Consider the following 24,711-nt stretch of genomic DNA (forward strand, 5'->3'; position numbering starts at 1 on the left):
AAGCAGAGGCGATGACACACTGTGTGCGTACTTAATGTACTGAGTTAAACCAGAGGAAAAGGGGTGGACGTTGTGAATTGTTTTTAGATTTTGAAATCAGCAGTGACAGTTTGTGTTTCGTAGAGAAACTTATGAGATTTCCATAAGGCTTCCTAAATCCTGAAGGCTCACTAGCATGAAATGTTTGGTGGTGTGCTGTAATAGGCATACCTCTGGTAAGGCTGGTATAAACTCTAGTTACTTTTTTATCTGTTGGCTTACAGCCTTCTCTGTTTATTGAATCATTCTGTCAAAACTATTTATTGCCTGATCATTATAAAGTAAATGTTATACAAAGAAAGCGTGAAGTGTTTTTGTGCGATGTTTGGCATGTTTTAGCGTGTATAAATAAACTACATCCTTTTTTTCTTACTTCGTTTTTTACTATTAGTATTGTTTAGAAACAGCTTTTTCTTTTCCGATAGGATGACATAAGGCACCTTTGAGTATTAACCAATACTGATATTGATCAGCACGAATCATACATAGTTTTATTACTTACTTTTTTTCAGAGTGGATTGTTAAAAGTCTCTATCAAGTAATATTAAAGAGCATTACTCAACACTAGCAGGTATGAGAACAACAGACGCATTTACTAATACATTTATTTACGGATGGTTCGAAAAGAAGTAGTATGTTTATCAGTGCGCTAATATCAGAGATTTTAGTTACAGGCCAATATATAACATTTTTTTTGACTGATATTGGACCAAATTCTTAATTACTTGATATCTTACTGACTTCTTAATCTTCTTAATCTAGTATCCTGCCTTATTTACTTACTGCCTTTACCTTTCTTGTTATCTTATCATATCATCATTAGTTTCCACCTTACCTTACTTATTACCCTGTTTACTTAGTACCTTTCTTAATGTCTTACCTCATTTGCTATCTTACCTCACTTACACCTTACCTTTCTTACTGCCTTACCTTGCCTTGCTTACACCTTACCTTTCTTACTGCTTTACCTTGCCTTGCCTACACCTTACCTTTCTTACTGTTTTACCTTGCCTTGCTTACACGTAACCTTTCTTACTGCTTTACATTGCCTTGCTTACACCTTACCTTTCTTATTGCTTTACCTTGCCTTGCTACACCTTAGCTTTCTTACTGCTTTACATTGCCTTGCTTACACCTTAGCTTTCTTACTGCTTTACCTCACTTAGTGCAGTTAGTCACACTCCAATATGCGGTACATCTGTAGCCTCTTGCTAACAGCTCTATAGAGGGCTTTGACTATGTTGGTAAGAGATAATTACTATTATCTGCTGCTGGTACTTAAAGCAGTTTTAGAAGTATTTATCTTTCTACTTCATGTATTCACAGCCATTACGCTCTCCAGAATTAAACTAATTTGGTGCAGTTAAGATTTCTGAGACTCACTTAGCACTAAATTATGTTTGTTGGACAGACTAGATGCATGCACGCTGTCGGGCTGTTCCCACACATTCCTCTGCTAAAATGTTTCACTGATAGTCCGAAATTACTAAATTAATGTGGTAAAACAGAGAGGAAATATATACAGCATTCTGTTGTGTGTTAATGTTGCAGTTCTTCACACTTGACATTTTCCCATCGTTGCTAATCAAAACCTCGGGACCTCTCAGCTTATAGGGAAAAAAGATGCTGAATTTTCTGGAGTGTTTTTGTTTGTTGGTTGATTTTCCTATTTAATAACACATCAATGTTCCAGGGTACGTAGTAGATTGAAAAACACAACTTGTATTTTGGGATATTTGTTAGTAATATTTCAAGTTTTTTTTACTTGGTTATAAACGTTTTTATTCACTTCCTGTTGTGTTTGTCTTTTTCATCATTTTCAGAAAGTTCAACTTGACGTAAAAGGAAGTGGTACTGAAAGGGGTGCGTTCAATAATGATACTTTTTCTGGTTGACTTAGGATGACTCCCACACAAACAAACTGGTAGACGCACATTTGCGGGTTTACATAAACTTTCTCAGGGGATAATTCAAGGACATTGTCAGCGGAGTTGAACAATCACTGGGCTTAGATGGAAATCCCTCCAAAGAAGCCATAACCAGGAAACCAGAGTGTTTATTTTGGAAATGGGTCTACTGCTCCTGCTTTATCACAAACAATAATAGTCAAAAACTGTGTTTTCCTCTCCCTCGTGGTGCCAGGATCTACATTCTTCTTCCTTAATTGTACTTCAAGTGCTTCTCTGAAATACCCAGATTAGTATGTTTTCACAGTTTTAGCACTTTCTGTTTTGAGAACCGTACGTTTCACTTTGGGCTGTTGCCCAACTGTAGGTCCAACTGAACTCCAGGTCGTCTGCTTTAGTTTTTTATTTTTCTGTTCTTATTTATGTCCTGGTACTGGTTCAAATGAAGATCTGTCTGAAGGTTCTAAACATATTCAGAACGGTCTAGTATTTGATTTCCGTTTAATCATCCATCCTGGACATTGTCTACTCTTCCTCATGGTGTCCTTACCTGCATTTCCAAGTATTTTAGAATGGCGGATCAGTCCTAACAGAATTTAGTGAGGTTTTATTGATCCTTCCTCTATTTATTTAAACTATTTTCAAGGTGAGACTTAAAGATGTTGGCTTCCAGATCTGTTTCGTTTTCAGCAGCTGCATTTATAGATAGACCTCACGTTTCCAGGCCTAAATCTAGTCCAACCTTAGCTGTCAACTCAGCAGTTTTTCCAGCTCCTTCCACCAAGCAGCAGGATTCCAGCCGCTGTGTTGTAAAGATACGAGCTTTATTTTAGTCTCCAACAATCATACTTATCTGGTTCTCTTCCCAGGTGCTTTTTGACCTCTCTTAGTGTTCATTGTTTCTTCATCTCAAATTCACACTTTGTCTGCGGGGGAGCTCAGTTGAATTTGGCCCGGCGAGTGAGATCGGAAGTCTGTGTAAAGGAATTAGGGAATATTTTTGGACGCGGTGGAATGCCTGGACTTAGATCTGACAGGAGAACTTACTGCTCATGTGAGATGAGTGTTTTATGGCAGCGCTGGGAAAGTCCGAGCAGACTGTAAGGAAGCTCTGTGCTGAAGGCTCTGCTGGGGGTTGGTCTGCGTTTCATCGGAGCCTCTGTGTTACAAAAAACAGCTGAGAACATAAACTATGAAAGTGGTGGTGGGGGGGGGGGGGGGGGGGGGGGTGACGTGACAAAGATCCAGTAATAGGTCACAAAGTGACAGAGTGCTGGTTTGTTTTTATTTATTTAATCTAAAGTCTAGATAATCTTTCTGTGCTCCAGCTTTGGTTCCTGGAGGGATTAAACCCTGACCCTGTGTCTTCCTCTCGTTCACACAGGCGCAGCGTCCCTCTCATCAGGCCTCACTCCTGGCACCTGGCCAAGCTGTCGGAGACGCTCCCCCTACCACCTCCTCCGTCTCCTCCACCTCTGACCCCACTCCTCCCCCCTGCAGACTCCCCTCCGCTCCCCCCTCCTCCCCCTCCGTCTGCCATGCAGCTCCACTCCGGCTCCTACGCTCTACCCTGGCACACAACCGACAACAGGTGAGACGTCACAAACCAATAAACTGATGCTGCTGCCGTTACCTCTCATTTACTAATAGCTGATTAAACTACTTATAATAGGAGCAACATCAGACCAAAAACGTCCAGAAATCAGTCGCTCTGCTGAAACCAGTCCCCAATGTCACTAGTGTCTATTTCATTTTAAAATGTTCATAAAACATTTTAAAATTTTAAGATTCTTGCTTTTATCGACCTTACAACAAACCTTTTTTTTATTTTATTTTTTTGAGTTCTTACAGAACTAGTGGCTGTGTTTTTTTTTTTTTTTTACAGTAGGCTGACAGGAAAGGGGGTATAAGAGAAGGGGGGACATGAGGGAAAGGACCACAGGCTTGATTCGAACCCGGCCTCTGATAGCCTGAAAGGCATACCAAGGACCAATCACAGCTGCTTTTTGTCTGCGCACTTCCGCTTGAGGTCTGCGCTTGTTTGCGACCGTCCGACGCGTAGTCAGGATTTTTTTTAGGTGCGCAACGACGGTTTGCAGAACCTCTGCACGGGGGCGTGGTCACGCACGGAGACAGATTTGACGGTTGCAGAGGCTATGCGTCAGAAGCATAAATTGGCCTTAAGGCATCCGTACATGGGCCATGCACGCTAACCACTGCACCACCTGCACGTCCCAATAAACTAGTAATTAATAAAAGGATTACGGTCGTCGGTTTTTAAGAAAAATTATATTTTATTGTAAGGCTGACAATAAAAAAGAAAAGGTTGTTTGTTTTTGTACGTTGTTTATCCTTAAGAAAATTTTATCTTTTCTGCTATGAGAACAACTTCAATCTAACATTAAAAACACACAGCAGTTTAGTTTTTAGCAAATGTTTATGCTGAGAGTCTCGCAGTTAAAGCAGATATGCCCCGCCCCTTCCTCAGACACTCTGGTGAACCTCTCAAAAATTGTAGGTGACCGCAGACAGGAGGCCTCTGATTGGTCAAATCTAAATCCGCTCTACACTATGCATATTTCCTGTTTGGTACTTTACCGGCTTGTTTTGTTTGTATGACCGCCATTGCGGAAAACGACTCGTGAAGTAGCACCAGCTAGAAGAGCGAGGTGCACGAGAACGCTGGGACCCTTTTTCCACCTGGATCCCCGCTCTTTTTCGCCCTCTTGTCCCGCCGTTGTCGGAAAAACTTGCCCCCACTTCCTCACCACCTCGGCCGTATTTAGACCCACAACTAGTTCGTGACTGTCCCTCTAGTGTTGTGGCGTGCAATAACATAGCGCTTGACCACGCTTCAATATGGGGCATAAATCAAAAATGTCTGCGACACACTGCTGCGGGGAGTATAACCAGCCATTTAGAGTCATTGAATCGACACAGCTTTAGCAGAACAGCATCTCTGCGTTAAATTTGGCTTCCTCTGCTAACCCTGTTATCATTGTGCCGTTATGAAGCAAATGGAGGAAGAAAAAAGCTAAATCGACTCCAAAAATCACCTCCCAAACATAATCTGCAGCAAATATCAGGGATCAGTGACATTGATGGCGAAATAATCATCATCCACCTTACAAAAACCTTCATTGGTCGATCTCTAATATTGAAAATGGATAATAACTTCCTTCTGTTTGTAGCATCTTCCGAATCAAACATTGTTTATGTTACCACTTTGCTTTGGTGTGTTCACTGACAAGAAAAAGGGTTGGATTTTTGGAGTTTCTAAATGGCCAACCAGTAAAGGTGAAAAGGGGGAGGATTCTTTCAGCAAACTGCTGAAATGTTAAACAGTCTACCTAACAGTCTGCCAATGCTGTTTAAAAGTATTTTGAAAAGTTAATTTCAAAACTAGCTGATGTTTTTTTGTGTGATGATTTGAGATTAGATCCCTTTGTGCGCTTACTGTGTCTCAGATACTTGGTGTTGCTGTAACAGTGATGAATTCCGGCCTTTTATTTTACTTTTAGCCGCACAGCTTCTGATGATAAATGTTTTAAAAGCAATAATCTGATTATTTTTGTGTTTCCATTTATTCAAAGTGGAATTTAAAAGTTTAAGTCACTCTCCGAAAGATTGTGACTCTTTCAGATAGCTGGGTTTGCTTTTTGTTTATTTGCTGCAAAGCAGTGTCGGGGCTTTCCTTTGCTCACCGTGACTGGCTAAATCCAGAAAAGCCAACAATCATCAGGAAACAGGTGACATCACCACATTTTAGAGGCATACAGCCCACACAGGAAACATCGATCTATTTTGAGGATCCTATTTAAACATCCTAAAATGATAACCCATCAGATCGTCCCGCAGAAAGTCAAAATAGAAGCAAAAGTTAATGACAAAACTCTCTATGATTCAATATGTCAATCGAAACCCTACGCGTGTATTTCCATTATGGCTTTCTTCCCCTGTAGTATAGTGAGCTGTAGGTACTTTAATGACCAGTAGCACAACAGGAAAACATCATTGAGAAGCCAAGTCATGAGACATTAACAAACGCAGCTGCTTTTTAAATGCTGGACAACAATTTAGTCTGAAAATTAGCTAACTGCTTAGTCTGAAGCTTGTTTTATCCAAAAGTCAAAACCATATAGCTTAGTTTACATTGACACAAGATAAAGAGAATCTTTAAAGAGAGGTTAAAACTAGGGCTGCAACTAACGATTATTTTAAAAATCGATGAATCGGACGATTATTTTTTCGATTAATCGATGAATCGGACAAAAAATATTTTTTATATTAACCTCTTTATTCCAAAATAAACATTATAGACAGAACAAACAAGCACACAAGTACAGGTTGCTCATTAACTGTACTGGTGCAATATGAAAAATAAATGTTTGTGTTAAAACTACGCAAACTTACATGAGAAATGTAGATGTACATCCACAAAATATAGGGTACTTTGTTTCATAAAGCGCAAAAAAAGAAATTTTTGTTTTTAAAAGCCTCTAAGGGGTTCAAACAATAGGCCCCCCCATTTCAACAAATGAGTTTTTTTTAGACTAGAAGAGTTCTGCCTTTTAAGACAGGAAAGTACAGCAGTTAAAGTTGCTACTTGAGAAAATACTGAACCATAGAGATAAAAATAGCCCTGTGATTCAAATTATAAATTGTATTTGGAATAAAAATGAGAGAACTAGGGGTGCTAAAAAACACATCCTCCAAAGACAGATATTTACATGGGAATGTGGCATATAATTAATTGACATATTACTGATCTTGCTGGATTTTATTCTGCTTTACTTCTATAAATTGCAGGATCATCTTTACTTTATCTTTGCCAGATTTAAACTTTAAAAGTCTTGCCCTCATAATTTGCAAGTTAATTTATTTATAAAGTAAATGTAAACGCTGCTTAAGCTAGTTCAAATGAAATTTAAAGTAAAATAAGTAGCCAACCTTATCACTGTCTGTAACCTACTAACAAGATAAGGAAAGCATCAGATGAGCTACCTGAGAAACTAACGTAACGTTTCCCCACTTTAAAACCAAACAAACATGGTGGTTCCGTGCCATGTTAATTTCTTTTGAAAAAAGTTGCATGTTATCACTTTTTTCACTTTACAAAGCGCAGGCTATTTTAATTATTGTGATCAATTTGCGCCGTCAATCCCGGTGCATGCGCGCTTCATTTGCAGTCTGGACGCTGAGGCTCTGACTGAGAGGGACTCCTGCGGGAAAACGCGGTTGGGGTGGGGGAGGCGCCCCACGGCAGAGTAGGAATGATACATGCTTTCACGTAAGAGTCTCCAAAAGCCACCAGTGACACCGAAAAAAGTCGCCAGATTTGTCGCTAGTCGCTTTTTTGAAAAATAGTCGCTGGAGGGGTCTGAAAAGTCGCGGAGTTGGCAACACTGCTCCTGCGGCGCTGACTCGCTCTGCCGTATTTTTTTTCCTTCCTCTTTCAGTCAAGAGGCAGTAATGACGGCGCAGCGGATGACGCAATAATCGCGCGACACGACTAATCGATGATGAAATTCGTTGCCAACGCTTTTAAAAGTCGATTTTTATCGATTTTATCGATTCGTTGTTGCAGCCCTAGTTAAAACAGTAACCAATGAGCTAATTGGCTGAAAATACCTAACAGCTCAGCGTCGTGTCAAATAATGGATATATATTTTAATCCCTGCACCACAGTAGGAACAGAGGACCACATTGTTGAACTAAAAGCAGCCACGCAGCGTAGACGCTTGAGCCTTTGTGTGCCTGTATGATCTCACCAAGGTAAACTGTGATCTGTTAGATAGAAAGAGGAAGTTTGTCTGGTCTGTATATTGACTCATTACAGAAATAGATGCGTGTCCTTGTTGCTCTGCTGCGTGCTACGTTAGAGGTTTGTACTCGTTCCCCTTATGATAAGAATCAGTGATATAATGCACTGCTATTAGATTTGATAGTCCCACGAGGGTTAGATAGCAGAACATCTTTCTGTTTGCGTTGGCCTCTCATTCCAACGGTTTCTCCTGCCTGATCTGGATAAACACCCACACGTTGGTACTTTTACCCATATTTGGACTTTGTATTGACTTAGTGTGGATCTCTCCTTCATCATATCACCATGATCGTCACCAACACTTTCCTAAGCTATCTTTAAATTATAAATCGGACTAAACTTCTAGACCTAAGCCCTAAGATTTAACTGACCCCCAAATCGACTTTTTGGTGCGAGGGGGTTGCAGATAAACTGTATAAACTGGGTCTATCAGCGGCTAATTTAATCAACAATATTTTTCTAAAAACTGTCCTGTGTTGTTTTGTCTAGTTTACACCAACTGCTTTTCCACTAATTGATTTACATTTTGTCCCTATGTAGAGGCACGGTCATGAGCGCTGCGATGCAACAGCCACGAATACACCAACACTTCTAGTGGATGTGCGGAGACGGTCACTAGAGTTTAAAAAACGTAGGGTCTTTTCACGTGGCGAACACTATTGGATAACCCTAACCCTGACATAGGGTGAGGGAGCACAGCATTACTACGTTTGTTTTTCAATGAAAATGGAAGGTCGTTGGAAGTGATCTAAAAGCTTTGTGAGTGGCTTTAAAAAAAGACGTTTTAATTAGCCATTAAAAGGAATAATAAATCATTCATCATTCGAACTCCTCTGATCCCAGCCGCCCAGCATCTTGCTCCGCCCTTCGGTTCTGCTCCCTAGTACCATAGCGAGGCATGGCTGGCTGCCATCTTTGGTGCTATCTGTGTCTGGGCTCTCTCTAATCTCTTATCTCTCTCATCCCAGTACTCCTCCCCTAAAACGGTATTGTTTTGGGTCCTGGTCAGACAGAAGCACCGCAGGAAGCCCTGAACTGGGATCTCTCTGGTGTACCCTAAATGCCACGCCGCACTTTAGCTTTCTGTAATGAATAAAACGCCATGATTTGCTCTGTAAAATCCAGGTCTACCATGCAGATTTGAAAGTAGCAAGCAGCAGATAGAGGCTTCTTCCATTTGATGACCTGTTGCAGGGACAGAAGCGGAGCTTTTTGCCCATCATTTGAATCGCTGGTTAGATTTGTGAAGCAAGCAACACCATCGGAATATGGGAGCTTTGTGTCTCCAACAGTATCAGGGTTGAACGGCACAATTCCACTTAAATATCCCTATTGGTTGAAACGGTACATGCTTGAGCAGGCCTAGGCTTTCATCTCGATAGCCGCCAGGTTCCATAGCAGGTCACCAAGAACTAGCTCTGGCTAACCCCTCGAAGCAACATAACATACCTACCAGCGTAATTCTGCTCACCCTTCAGTTAGGTTTAATTTGGCAGTCATTTTTTATCGTCCTTATCCACATCGTCATTCTTGATATTAGCCCTGCCCCTCGTGGTCCCTTGCACCTGTCTACCTTTGCATAGGATGAGTTGCACGTTAAAAAAGGGGTCAGTTGCTTTAGAATCAGGCTTTTGTCCCCATAATGTCCATCAGACCTAATAAGGCAGATGAATACATCAGAGAAGTCCTGGATAGGCGCGTAATCAAATACAACATACACATCGGGTGAGGAGGGCAGCTCCTGGCATAACTCTGGACAATGGCATGCGACTCCCTGAACATGTGGACAAAGAGAGGAAGAGGTCCAGTAAACAGCTTGTGTGAAGATAGAGGACAATGTGTACAGTACGAGGGGGTTTGTATTATGCAAGTACTGACACAATACGAGGGCCGAGGGAAGGAGGTTTATCTGTGATCGGCTCATAAAAACCATGGCGGTTTGCTTAACTGTTGACACACTGAGGTTTCATCTAATGTCCTTACACGATCCCAGGGTGCATCTGCGCTGGCGCGTCCGCCCTCGCATGTTCCAGATTGCTCTGCGATTGGGCAGCGGTGACTGTCGTTTCCTGTCCAGCTCCGACCTTATTTCCCAGTTTCCTCTCTCTGTCAGCCAGGTCAAATCTATACAGAAGCCTCCCCTCCACTCATTCATTGCTCACTTCCTTTCAAACTGAAAAAAATAATTTTCTCATGGAGATAATGACTCTCTTTCCCACAGTCAGTATTGTCCTCCATATATATATATTTTTTTTTTTAAACTAAGGAAAAATATGTTTTTTGACTGTTTTGTCTTACAACATCTCTCCTACTGTAGTTTAACAGGGTTATATTGAGAGTAAAAAGTTAACTCTGTAGGGAAAACCTATATTCTTCCTTCTGCCAGCTGATGGACAGTGTGCAGAAGCTTTAATCTGAGAAGCCTCCCAAATAGTCTTTGCATTTCAAGAAAAAGACAAATAATAAACTGAGGGAACTGTCTATATTCCAGCTTCAGTTGGTTTTATTAAAACGTCAAAAACTTTAAAGATGCTGAACATGAGGCGTCTAGGCGAGGGTCCTGCAGTCTGCTTCTCCAGAGCCAAATGGGGCTCCCCAGCCCTTCCACAGGGGTTAAAGTAATTACCTATGAACAGAATTAATAGCTAGCAGTCTTAATGTCACCCTTTTGTGATGTTAAGACTGTATTGAGCTCATATTTCACTTCACGTCTCTGCTCAGATGAATATGATTTAAAAATAAACCAATGGAACAATCGTTCTGTGTATAAACGTACTTCCTTAATTTAAATGCTTTCATAGTGGTTAGCTGCGATGGATGTGGGTCATCTTTTTGAGAAAGGTTTTAACTGGCCTTATTTCACTAAACTGTATTTCTTTTTTTTTTTTCTCTTTGTAAAAGTTTAAAGGTTTTCTTTGCTCCACAACTAAAATAGTCTAATGTGGTGCTTTAAGTCAATACTTTCTATTCTAAAGGATGCATTCAAAGTATGAATAAAAAGTGCTGCAGTCCTCTTAGTTTTTATCACATCAGTTGTTTTTTTTTATTATCTAAAGTTGACATTAGGTTTATTTAATGACTCAAAAATATCCTGCTGTCTTCAAAAAAAAAAAAAAAAAAAGTTGACTTTGTTTTAAGGCTGTTGAATGCTGCTGACTGCTGGTCCAGCCCAGCATTTTCTCTGCAACATCCTTTTTTTTTTCTTTTTCGAAATAATCATATATAACAAAGCTGATATGAGCAGTTTAATGTTTGAAACAACAGTTTTAAACATTTATTTTATCATCCAAAAACTGCAATTTGATAAAAAAAAAATAACAAAGTAAACTAACGATGCCAATTCATAATGATTTAAAATCGAGGCTTTAATCCTCTGTAGTCCACCCCTTGTAAAGAACCTAAAAATATCTTCAATAACCCTCAACATTTAATATCTTCGATGTTTCTAAACCACATTTAAATCGGGTATATTGAAAAGAGGCATCAGCTAACGTTCCGTTAAAAGATGTATTGCAGCTTAAAGGGGAACGCCGTTTTTTCTTACATTGGGACCTTGATTTTACGTTATTACATCATGTTCTACTCACCCACATTAGTTTTGTGTCATTTGGAGCCGTTCTAAAGATATTCCGTTTCCTTCCTATGGGCAACGACTTGAAGGCACAAACTAAACTGTTCATAATTTATTCTTTATGGTACGCCAGCATTCATAGCATGTAGGCGAATCACTGTCCCTCAGACATCCGCGGTTATGTTTTATATATTTATATTTTTTTAAACAAAGCGGCGCGTGTATGACGTTAGTGATTCGTCTACATGTTATGAATGCTGGCGTACCATAAAGAATAAATAAACAGTTTAGTTTGTGCCTTCAACTTGTTTCCCATAGGGAGACGTTACTTGGATATAACCTAACCGAGTATCTTCAGAACAGCTCCAAATGGCACAAAACTCATATGGGTGAGTAGAACATGATGTAAAAACTAAAATCAAGGGGCCAATGTAAAAAAAACGGCCTTCCCCTTTAAGACGATCACATTAGAAAAAAACCAAACACTGTTTCCAGTTGAAAAGTTAAATGTGTAGATCAGAGGTCACAGATTAGCGGACCGTGGTCCGGATCCGGACCCACCTGCTGGCAAATCCGGATCCAGACCTAATTTAAAATGTTTATAAATTACCTCATGTTGTTCCGACACAGTAGGCAAACCTGTGGTAAACCGGCCGATGGGAAAGAAGGAGAAGATAATGAGAAAAAGAGAGCAGAGAAAGTGTGGACTGCTGGAAGAACTGCGGTGAACTAGTGACAGAAAAGTGAAATGGTGCTCAAAGATCACCCTGCACATCTATAGTATGTTTGGCTCAACCTGCTGCTGTGAAGCAGGATTCTCCACCATGAACAGAATCAACAATAAATATGGATCCAGGCTGAAAATGAGCACCTTGATATGTGCTTTAGCATGGCTTTGTCTCCATTCATACCCAGGTTTAAAGCCTTGCAGGTCAGCCTAAAGCCCACTGGTTCATTAAGCCAGAAAAAATAACAACCAACAGTCAGTTCAGGTGTTTTATAAAATATGTGAATTAGGTTTCCAAATTTGGAGACGTTTCGCTTCCCATCCAGGAAGCTTTTTCAATTCAGAATGTCAGGAATAGCGTTGAGTTCAATGTTTTATACAGTAGCCCAACAAAACATTGTTTTTGTTTTGAAAACATGCAAATTGGAACAGACGAAGGGGTCCACCCATTTGGAATTGGGGTCGTTTGGCTTCTTTTGTTAGACTGCAATAAACTGCACGCTATTCCTGACATTTTGAATTGAAAAAGCTTCCTTGATGGGAAGCGAAACGTCTTCAAACTTTGAAACAAAGTCCAGTGGATTATTTTTAATTTTCTTTTTTTTTGGAATGACTATGAGCTGGATGACCTGGAGAACCTTCACCAGCATGTGAATCAGGAAATTGTCTATATACCAAACTTAAAGATTGTTGTTCTCTACTTTAAAAAAACACTCTAGATTTAAAAATGGAAAAATTTTCTCTTTTTTAGCTAGTCTTTTATTTAAAAGTTCAATGTATAACATGGATGCATTAACACCTCATTTTATTTGGTGTTAAATTCTGTTTAAAGTAACAGATTATAATTAAAAATGTCTCTGGACCTTTACTGGTTGTTGATTTTCTTTATTCGGACCCTGCTGATTTTTTATTTAATTATAGCTACCCCTCCCCCACCTGGTGCTGTGATTTGCGAGACAGCTTTGAATGATGGTTGATAACTGGAATTTCCCCATTTTACTTAAAGAGAAGTCAGCTGTTTGTATTTTTACCCATGCATGTCAAAGACCCCCCCTACCCCCCAAACACACACACACACACACACACACACACACACACACACACACACACACACAGACACACACACACACACACACACACCACCACCACCTCTTTAAGATAACATTTAAAAACAAGAAGCAGCAATCAACTAGAACTAATATGTCTGTTTCTGGAACAATACAGTGAAAGTCTCCTACAGGCCTACTGCCAGGGCACAAAGCCTTTATAGCACAACATATAGCTACTTGCACACAAAATTCAATATGTAAATAGTAACCTAGGTAGAGGATTTGTCAAACATTAACTGTTAACCACGTATACTATAAAACTACCATGTAGGTGTGCTTTATTGGTTGGACCACAGCACTGGGTTTGAGACCAGAGCCCATTAGAAATTTCTGTCTCTTTTTCTCCCTACTCTGTCTCCCCATAAACTTCACACATCATTTGAATAAGACACCAAAGGCTATGGAGGACCAATCCTGCCCTAATTAATATCAATAAACAGAATTAAATAAATGCTTCAAAAATAAATACGCATGGTGTGTCTTAAGGGGTCACCTTCTGCCCATTGGTTGGTTGGCAGCCAGCGGCCCTAGTCACAACAAACATGGCTACCTATCATGAAGTTGTCTGAGTTAGCTGAGACATTTAGCAACTGTTTTTGAAAACAATGCTAACGTTATAGTATAGTAAAGTATTTACTTTATTATTTTTCGTTTGGACGCTCTGACAGACCGTGTGTTTCAGTTAGCGCCAACACATGGACACAGAGGTCAACAATGTAGTTTTTCAGAATCAGGAGCAGGCGGCCCATCTTATTTATTTCTTTATTTTTAATTATAGCAGGATTGGTCCTCCATAAAAGACAGACAAAGGGTGTCTGTTAAATAAAACTTTGTTACCGTATTTTCACGACTATAAGGCGCACTTAAACGTCTTTTTTTTCCCTCAAAATGTGCGGTGCGCCCTTTGGTGCGGTGCGCCCTATGTGTGTTGTAACTGCGACTTTTGAGACCACCTCATTGAGGAGATGATGAAAGAGTGGCTGAATGTAAGGAGACCAGGTGTTTTTTTTCCACTCATCACCATCGCTGGTAATCTGTGACTACATGCGTGCCCATCTCACAGCTGATGTGAAAAACATGGTGAAACAAATTAACGCAGTGCTCGCTGTTCAACCGCTCGACATCGGTCTGAACCGGACCCAGCAGGTGCAGCAGAAGCAGCGTGTTTACATGCAAAGTCAATGGTTGACGCGCGTATAGGCGCAACAAAAGGTCCCGCAGCGCGTTTTGAGCAGCAGGCGCTGCGCGTCGTGAGCGTTTAAGCATCTGACGCACCGCCAACACGCTGCTGCTGCTCGAGATGGAAAAATTGAAGTTTTGCTGCTGGACGCGCCGCATCAACCAATCAGAGAAGCTGATCTGGGAGCTGACAGCGAGACAGACACAGCGCTCTGATGACATATTATATTAACGCAAATGAAAAAGGCTGGATGGATGAGGAAATGATGAAAGCGTGGCTGAGGCAGGTGTATGTGAGGAGACCAGGTGGTTTTTTCCACGCATCACCATCGCTGTTAATCTGTGACTGTGTGCCCATCTCACAGCCGATGTTAAAAAAAAAGGTGAATCAAATGAACGCTGTTATCCCGGGAGGTCTGACAAAGGAACTTCAACCGCTCGACATCGGTGTGAAGCGGCCGTTCAAAGTAAGGCTGCAGGCGGCGTGGGAGCGATGGATGACAGACGGAGACCACAGTTTCACGATAAGTGGAAGGCAGCGCCGGGCAAGTTACGCCACCGTTAGCGGATGGATTGTTGATGCTTGGACTAACGTGTCTGCTGGCTCTGTTGTTCAAGCTTTCGCAAAAGCCGGCATTATTTCTGAGGAGCCGCGCTGCACGGAAAGTGACTCCGACAGCGAAGAAGGGGAAATTGGCATGTCTGATTTAGCGCAGCTGTTTAATTCAGAAACAGAGGATGATGACTTTGATGGGTTTGATTAATACTTTGTAATAAATACATGAATAAAGCACAATCATACTCAGTTTTGCTCCCGCTCCATTTTTCTACCTGAGAACTTAATTCAACAGCAGCCTCTGGGCGGGTCTCCTCCTCTTCACCGCGGTGGCTGGCAGGTGATTTTTCATCTAAATAATCTAAATCTTGCAGCTATATTTGCTGTGATCAGTGGGAGTAAAGTAGTTTCAATATGTTTTTAAGTGAGAAAGGCCACCTGAAAACTTCATAATTGCAGTCAGTTCATCCAGATTATTATCCTGCCTATACTATTTCTGTAGGAGGCGCTCAGACCCCCACATACCAGCGGTGCACCGACTGTAGAAATCCCTTCATCAGCAGCCTCTGGGCTGGGCAGCCTCCGGGTTCACCGCGGTGGCTGGCAGGTGTTTTTCATCTAAATAATTTAAACTGCAGGCACCAGGATACCGGTAATAAAAGCGAACATTTTCTGTCGGCAGTTTTCAGGATTTTAAGTTAATTTAGGAGTGATCACAGGGCTGTGTCATCTGCGATGTGTCTGTCTCACGGCCAGCTCCCAGGTTTGATTAATACTTTGTAATAAATACATGAATAAAGCACAAACATACTCAGTTTTGCCCCCGCTGTATTTTTAAATACGCAGTAGAGGTATTTAAAGGTAGTAGAGGACATGTACCTGTATATAAAAAACGCGCCCTATAGTCCGGTGCGCCTTATGTGTGTGTTAAATACAGAAATGGGACACATAACTGAGAGTGCGCCTTTTAGTACGGTGCGCCTTATGGTCGTGAAAATACGGTAAATAAAAAACAGCACAACAAAATGTGTTCAGGCTCTGTGGATTTCTTTACAGACGTCATACCTACCGTTTCCCTTTACTAACTCTAGGACCACTGTGTCAAATTGATTGTCCTATTCCAAACTGCCAAGCACTCCTTCTGCTTAATAGCTAAATTAATTTAATTAATCAAAACCTTTTTTTAACGTGTCCCACAAACAAGAATTAGCAATGGCACACTAAGCCCAGAAAGACATTTATGTGGGTGCAGGTTTATAGAAATCTAAAGTCAAATCCATCCGGAAAAAAACTCAGCAGAAGGCAACAAACAGCTACATTGCTTTCTTGCAATGTAAGAGATCTCTAAACTGTCCCACATCATAATTTTGTTTTAAATTAATTTGAAAACATTCAGGTAGTGGGTAGAATTTGAACATCGCCGGCTGCTTTTTCTCTTCCTTATTCAATGCACGCTGCATTAAATGGGATCATTATTCAGTACAAGGTCAGTTAGGAACGGTGATTTTCGAATTTCAGCAGATCATCAAGAGACCCTGCTTTATCACAGATATTCTGCAAGGTGATGGCTGAAGCTTGGTTTGGTTCCAGCTTATCGACGGAGTTCAGGATTCACAGGGAACTTTTGGAGCATTTTCTTGTTCCTTGCTTGGTCACGCTTACGCCTGGCCAAATGGATCACGGCCATCTCAGACCCAGTCCATTTGAGCTGCCTTGGCAAGCTTTAGGGAAAATCTTTCTCTGAATCACACTTGTAAGTATGAGAGGTACTTGTATAGGCTGTGAGGCCTAGTGGTGTAGTTAGTGCTTTTATAGAGTTTTTGTTGCAAAACCACTAAGAGGTTCTTTTGTAAAATGTTTGCAATGATTCGGTGTATCTACAAAAGAGTAACAGAAATATGTTCCTCATCAGATGTTTTGAGTTGCTTTTAATCTTTCATGTAAAGGAGATGAGATGGGAACAATCTAATGGCAGGAATAAAAGGAATGAAAGAGAAAGGTGGAAAGAGGGTGGGAGGAATCAAGGGATCGCTTCAAGATTGTGATTCGCGGTAGTGGGAGTTGATGAGGAGGAAATCCCTCTTGGCCTAAAGAGGCTTCCTCCCTGGGGCTTTAAAAACACATGGGGCTGCTGTGGATCTTCACCCCAGTTCTAATAGGAAACAGATTCCCCAACTGTGATGTTAACGCAATATCCAAGAAAAATATGATGGGTATGTTTGAAATGCAAGGATATCTTCATAGGAGTTAATGTTCTTTCCAGGAAAACTATCAATACCACAATGTTTCCAGTTACAATGACAAACTTAAATGGATTTTATTTCAAACATTATGAAAAACCTAGTGAATAGTTGACATAGATATATATCTGTACATTTCTTTTACAAATTAAATTTCTAAAGTGTTGTTTCTGGTTTGCCCTAAATATAATCCAGTGCTGATCAAAAGTCTGAATGTATAGAGGAAAGAAAAATAGCACAATAGTCTGGAAACACCTCTGTCTGCTTATGTTGACTATAAAACATTTTTCTTCTTGTCTCTGCAGTGACTTATCTATACAGTGGGATCAGTTGCCGAGACCATACTCCTCCACTGACCGAAGCAGTTCCCTTGGTTCTATGGAAAGCTTGGACACACCAACGCCCACTGCACAGCAATTCTCGGACTCCCACAATTCACCTGTTGACCCCACCCTCTTCAACAACAAGCGAGACTCCGCCTACAGCTCCTTCTCTGCCAGTTCAAACACTTCTGACTACGCTACGGTGCCTCTTAGGCCTGGTGAAGCCTCCTCCATGGATAACCTCTTCCAGAGCCTCGGCCCAGCATATCAAGGATACTCTGGTGATGCCTCCACTCTTGGGAGGTCATCTGGTGAGGCACAAGATCAGGCGCATCTAATTGTGCTCAAGTCCAGATCGTTGACCAGGCCAAAACCAAAGTCCACCGAGATAAAAGAGAGGCCATCATCCTGCTGTTATGGACAGGGCCAGACAAAGGGGGATTTGGAGATTGTAAGGAATGGAGATTCTCAAATGGAGAGAAAGAACAACCCCCCTCTGCCTCCAACTCGTAAGGACAGCTTTAGGGCAACCCGGAGTCGCCCTAAAGCTGCCAACAGCTGCTGCACCTCGGCTCCACTTGAAGATTGCAGCGTTTCTTATTGTAAAGACAACCTGCCTTGTCTGAACGTTGATTCTGCAATTGAAAATGGTTTCCCTGTATCAGAGAAGGGTGATCAAAGTGAAAACTTCAATACGGATTCAGAAGACTCAAAATTTAGCCAAAGACAGACTGAAAAACCTATACATCAGAGATGCGATAGTAGCTCTGAAACTGACTCTAAATCAGAGACTCAATCAGAACACCTCTTCGACTTGGTTCCATCCCCAAAAGTTACCATCAGTCCTTCTGTTTCACCTTACTTATCCTCTGAATCTGCTAAAGAGATTCAGGGGGAGTCCCATGTAAACCACTGTCAAACGAAGCACTCATCCACAGGCCTTCACCGGCACAGTGCCCCCGAGAAGCTACTCGCCACTCAACTTCAGCTACTGCAGTTAAACAACCATGATTCCTCTCTGGAGCCCTTTAACCCATCAAACACTCCTGGTCCCTCAGTATCCTCCAGCAACCAGTGGTCTACCGATTTGTCCCTCCAGAACACAACTGAGGACCCAGCACTTCCCACATCACATAAGCGGGAAAGTAGCCGATGCTCGACTCCAGGATCTGTGTTCGTAGAGGGAGAATGTGAGGACGGGGGCTCAAGTCGAAGGCTGGAAGGATTGGATGTAAATGGGAAGTCTCCCTCACCAATTCATCACCATACCCCTTGGGGTCGTTCTGTAAGTGTACCAGGTGAACCAACTGGAGAAAGGATAACCTCTGATCAGCTAGCAGAGGGTGCCTTTCAGCCGCTCAGTGCAGCTGCCAGCATGGATACATTACTGGACGAGCAAATACTTGTGAAAAAGGGGGGGACTGGGGTTAAAAATGAAGAAGTGGCAGAAACAGAAGTAAGCACGAAGAAGTCGAGCTCCTCCAAAAACCTTCGGCGGAACCGTCGGCGCAGTGAGCGCTTTGCCACCAACCTACGGAATGAAATCCAAAGGAAAAAGGCCCAGCTTCAGCGTGGCCATGGACCAGGAGGGCTGCTGTGCAGCAGAGAGACCGTCCAAGAAGAGGAGGGGTCAGACCTTTGCGAAGATGGAGCAGACTCAAACAGGCCTGTTCAGAACAATTGCACCAAAGTTGCCTTTGCCACATCGGCGGTCCCTGAGGATTCTCAGGCTTCATCACAGATGAAGACGTCAAACACCTCAGGAGAGTCAGACTTCGGTGTCCTCAAGACCACATTGTTAACTCAGGGCAATAATCGATCAAGGTCTGTTCAGATTCTAGATCCGGGCGTTCCCAGCTTTGGTGTTGGCATTAGAGTGGTTGAGGAACCTGCTCCTGCTGGTAAGGCTCGCCGCTGGCGATGGACCCCAGAGCACAAGCTCCAGCCAGAACCTGATCAAGAGCAACAGTGTGGAGTCTTGGGCAATAGGGTGTTAGGAGTAACTGGGTCACGGCATGGAGTTTGTGCCTTCAGCTCCTCCTCAAGCTCCTCCTATAGCCGCTCCTCTTCTAGCTCTCGATCCGAAGAGTCGGATATACTTCCGTTTGCAGATAGAATGAAGTTTTTTGAAGAGACTTCCAAAGGTATGCCTGTGTCAAACGCCTCAAAGAGGATCAGTCACAGGCAGAACCATCAGGATAGGCAATTAGATCAACAGAGAGGGGAGATCAGCAACAATTCAACCCAAATGAGATACTCCTACCAGGGAGGAGTACAGCAGGAAGGTGTCCATTTTCCAAACACAGTAGAATCCAGAAGGCAGTCTGTGAGTGCCTTCAGGAAGAGACCGAAAGAGATAGCGAGGGAACAACTGAGGGAGAGGGAGGTGAGGTTTAGGGAGATAGAGAGGCAGCAGGAGCTAGAAAGGCAAGAAAGAGAATTAGAAATGGAGCGGGCAAAGCTGAGAGAGATTCAGCGAGAGGAAAGGATGAGGCAGTGGGAGAGAGAACGAGAGAGGGAACTGGAAAGGACAAAAGCGGCTGAGAAGGAAAGGATGGAAAATCAACAGTTCCCCTCACATCCGGACTGTTACAGTAGCCCTAGCATCAGAGAACAAGGAAACTTCCAGTATAAGGACCAGTTCTACAACTGGTCCGGACAACAGACATTTTCTCATTGTCAAAACCAAGTCCCGCATTCAGCTTTTCATCTCGTCAGAAATCATATGCAGCCAGAGAACCAAGAGGCTTTCCATCAGGGATACAACACAAGGAGCTACACCCCCACAGAGGTAGGAGGAGTTTCATCATTGTAGACATAACCAGATTTACATTACACAATCATTAAAGGTGCAAATATTTGAAATCTGACATAACTGCTGGTATGAACGTTTATTGATATCAAACAGAGGGATTTCAAACAGCCTTTCTGTTATCTGCTAGGGTCAGTCTTCTTTTTGTCTCTTTCTGACCAAATGTTTCCAACATTAAGTCCTGTTTCAGACCGCTTTCCTACCTGTATGATCAGTTGATCTGCCTCATTAGAAGGTAGTCTTCTTGTGAACAGCTTCTGACATAGTTTTGCTTCTTTGTTTTAAAAACCTCTTAATCTGTAGATCCTGTTAACATTCTTATCACAGTAATAACCTACAAGTGTTGTGTTTAGCGTGACGTAGCACAGTTTAGATGACGTGCTGTCAGTATTTTTCTATTAATCTTTCACTTTTAAAACACGTTCCAATTAAAAACCCATTAATGGATAGTTTGTGACTATCCAGTAATAACAAAAAAAAGTCAGAATTCTGACTTTTTTCTCATATTATACTGAAATAAAATGTAAAAATCAGTTCACTTTTTTTATTTTTTCAGTGGCCCCTTATCCTTTTAGGTAATATTGAATATTTCTAGAACTAAACGTAACTAAAGCTCTTCAGTGAGGAGAAAAAAAGTCTGACCCCCGAAAGACTAAAAACTAACTCTATTTTGTCAACCAGCATCTAAAAGGATCTAGCGGCCGCTTTTGGATCTTGAGTTAAATTGTTGCTCTGTCCAAGTCCTCCGTGGTTGAATGGTTGGTCTGAAGCTGAACCTCACATCCTGGCTGTGGTCAAGGTCTGAAGATCTCATAGAAAGTTGGACGGATCTTTGAAATATTTCATGGAATTGAGGGTAGATTGAGCAACGACATTGCTCTATGGTTCTGGTGATAATAGCAGTGTTGGGTTACAGCCTCACCGCAAATTGATTCGAATCCCTGGAGAGCAGGGTCGAACCTTTACAATTCCCCTGAAATACATCCTCTAAGTATCATTATCGGTTGACACAGACTAATCCAAACTGACATTTGTTTTGGGACTCAACACATCTTAAGATCAGCAAATATTTCAGCCAAGCGGACCAGGTTTTGTTGTTCAGAGGGACTTTGCTATGCTTAAGCCTTGGGGGGGATGTTGAACCCTGCACTCCTGCATCCCAGGGTGCTTTTTAAATCAAAGCTCGGGGCTCTGATGCCACAGTGATAACCTTGAGTGGTGAAATCTACCACTTACTACGTGTGGTATTCTTAATGGGAACAGATGTGCCGGACTTGTCCCTTTGCAGACACAAACTCATGTTTATGAACATCATTCTATCAGGAATGTATTATCTATTAAAGTGAAAACTTTATCTTTATTTCTCCCCAGACCAAACCACAACGTTAAAGTGGTCAGACACTGAATCTGCTGCATATTGAAATTGTTTGTGGGTTGTTTTTTTTTAATAAAAGTGGCTGCAGTTAATCTTATTTGTTTATGTCAATATTCAGTTTTTTTCCATTTCAAAAACATACAATAAAAATACAGTAAAGTACATGAATGACAATTTGGTTGAATGCCAATAGAGGCTGAATGAGTGTAAAGAGCATCACAGTATGTTTCTGGTATTCCTTACTTTAGAGCAGAGCTCACTTATTAGCAGACCGCGGTTTGGATCCAAACCCACCTGCTGGCTAATCTTGACCTAACCTGATTTAAAACATTCATGAATTACTGCATGTTGTCCGACGACAGAACCAAACTACACTTTAGCCGCCTCTCCTGTTAATATGGTAAACCCTCCCGCGTGTCCGGGACTAGGCTACATGTGATACAGATTAGCCAATGAGCTGCTGTCAGTCTGGGTTGCTGCTGCTGCTACTTTTAGACACAACAGGCAAACCTGTGGTAAGCCTGGCGATGAGAAAGAAGGAGAAGATGATGAGAAAAAGAGAAAGAAAGTGTGGACTACTGTCCATATTTTTTTATATAAAAAAATCAATGTATAACATGGATGATTATACGCCTAATTTTATTTCAGTGTTATTTACTAGTTGATGATTTTCTTTGTTCGGACCCCGCTGATTTTTAATTGGTTATCTCTGCTATAGAGAGACTTAATATAAACAATAAATGCAAGATAAAATTAATCATACAGTAGATTTGAAATTATAATAGCAAGAAAAACAGCAGGACACCTTTAACTTCGTTTATTTATTTGTTTTTCAAAATTTAAAGATATATATTTTAATGTCTTTACTGCGAAACTAAAGGTAAATTCTTTGTTTTTCTGTAGAAATTCAGCCAAAAAGAGCTGATTTTGTTTGTATGATCTCTTCTTCAGGTAGGATTTTAAATTTAAGTTTTTACACAGAACCCACCAAACATTTCCAGATGCCTTGTTTAAGTTACTCTAAAACCCACAATTGAAATATATCCTTTAATCTAAAATAATGAAATTTCCCTTATTGTTCCGTTTAAATGGAGAAGGTTCGCCGAGCCGTTTTTAAAAGGGGGCGTATTTATTTTGCAGTGGTTACTTTGCTCTATTTCTAGGACATTATGCGCTGCTGAAAGCAGGTGGCTGAATATATAAAAGTCTTCTCCTATCATGCCAAGAAAAATACCATCTGGGTGTTCTGAGAAAAGCAGGATCTGTTCCATTACTGTGTTTTTGTGCAGCCTCCCCACCCTGATGGGATCTAAAGGAGACATTCACCTCTAAAACATGAGAGGGCAGTAAGTTTGTTAAGCCCTCTTTCTCCTCTGGTTTGAAACAACATGCTTGTAGCAGTGTGTTCAGTCGCATCTCATAGGACGATCTGAATTAGTTTGCTAATAACCATCTCTTTGAATTCTTTAAAACTATGATTGTAACAAAAATTATAGGAATATCAACAGTTTAGTGTGCAGTAAAGGACAAATTCTAGAAACTGATCTGTTACCCCTGTTGGGCTTTAGATATGTTGGTGAAAATCAGCTCAATGAAAAATTGTTTAGCAAGTACTGATTCTATGAATAAAGAAGAAAAAATATTGCTAATGGATGGGGGGAAAGCATGTAATGCTAACTGTAAACAGCAAATCTGGGGTTTTTTCACTTGAAAAGCACTGAAGCCGGGCGTACACAGCGATTTCTTTCAATGGTTGCATGCAGCTACAGCTCACACTGTACGACAAAACCCTTTCATCGTACAGTGTGAGTTTACAGCTCACGATGCATGTTCTCACACTGTGCGACCCGACTATCTGATGCAATCTACCTGCTCACACTGTATGTCTAAAATCCGGGTCGGACTCAGCTCTGCAGTTAGATGAGATAAGACTCGTCTATCCGGAAGCCAAATGAGTAGAAGAGGAATATGAAGCTCACTAAAGCGAAACTTGCTGCTTTGGTAATTTGTGCAATTTTGTCCTGAAAGCCCTAAAAAGAAAAGGCGACAACTTATTTGGACAAAGACATGGCTGAGCAAATGTGGCTACTACGGTCTGTCAATTTTACAGAAAGAGTTAGATTTCACTCGCACCCCGATTCCTGATCAGGAGGTGGTCGTGAGAGGCTTATTGCCCCTCATTACCCCCTTTACACTACACGACACACGATCAGGCTGAAAGTCGGCCCGATAGAATAATTCTCGCACAACTGTAAAGTCGGCCCGAAAAAGGGCAAAAAATTGCACTGTGTATTCCTAGCTTAAGCTTCAGTTGTCAGATAGGGCAGACAATGTTTCCTGATCCAGCATAATCCGTAATACAAATAATTTAAAATCCAACAGTATAAAACAAATAAATTTAGCTGCAATAAATAGAGCCTTCCTGTTATCCCCTGAAAGTCTTACTCTCTCTCAGCTTGAATAAACGGTGAGCAGGTCTCAACAAGTTGTCTAAATTAATTTCTTCTCTACTTCCACTGGCTCCTCGTTAGTCTCTGACTCCTTGATCCGGCTGAAAATACCTCATTTCCAATCATCACCTGGTTTGTGTAATTCCTTATTAGACGAGTTGGAATAAGTTTAAGGTGATGGGAAAAAATGCTGGAACTGAGACTAGACTAAATTTACACACAAATGTTGACAAATAGTTAAGTGGTGCGCAAACAAGCGTTTGGGTTCAGTTGTACCTGATAGAAAGATAAAAAAAAGAATGTGGCAAACAACAATAGAAGGAAGAAAGTGCCTTAATGTAGCAGAAAAGGCCTCCACCCTAATCAGCTTTGTTTCCGCCCAAGAATATTGCAGGGTGGAGGAGCACACCCACTTCCCTTCAGCTGCTCCGACCCACTGTATCCACTGTACAGATCCTTTTTTTTATTCTTCATGTTAATAACCTCATCCAATCTCTTTGCAGATGTTTCACTCTCCGCAACAGGAAACGACCAAGCTTGGCAGGAAGTACAGCCTGACAGAGAGGTGAGTTTCTCAATTTGAACTACTTTCATCACGT

General features: G+C 41.4%; 1 protein-coding gene across 3 annotated transcripts in view; it reads left to right on the plus strand.

Annotated features, from left to right (window-relative positions):
* Positions 1-24,711, plus strand: part of shroom4 (shroom family member 4) — a 98,868-nt gene that overhangs the window by 67,716 nt on the left and 6,441 nt on the right. For all 3 annotated transcript variants that reach the window (XM_038293148.1, XM_038293150.1, XM_038293149.1), the window contains 3 exons: positions 3,331-3,537; positions 17,458-20,266; positions 24,616-24,677. In XM_038293148.1, the coding sequence (XP_038149076.1) occupies positions 3,331-3,537; positions 17,458-20,266; positions 24,616-24,677 (3,078 nt within the window). The remainder of the gene's footprint in view (positions 1-3,330; positions 3,538-17,457; positions 20,267-24,615; positions 24,678-24,711) is intronic.

Source organism: Cyprinodon tularosa, unplaced genomic scaffold (assembly GCF_016077235.1).
Source record: "Cyprinodon tularosa strain WSP-4 unplaced genomic scaffold, ASM1607723v1 ctg321, whole genome shotgun sequence".
In the NCBI taxonomy this organism is placed as follows: Eukaryota; Metazoa; Chordata; class Actinopteri; order Cyprinodontiformes; family Cyprinodontidae; genus Cyprinodon; species Cyprinodon tularosa.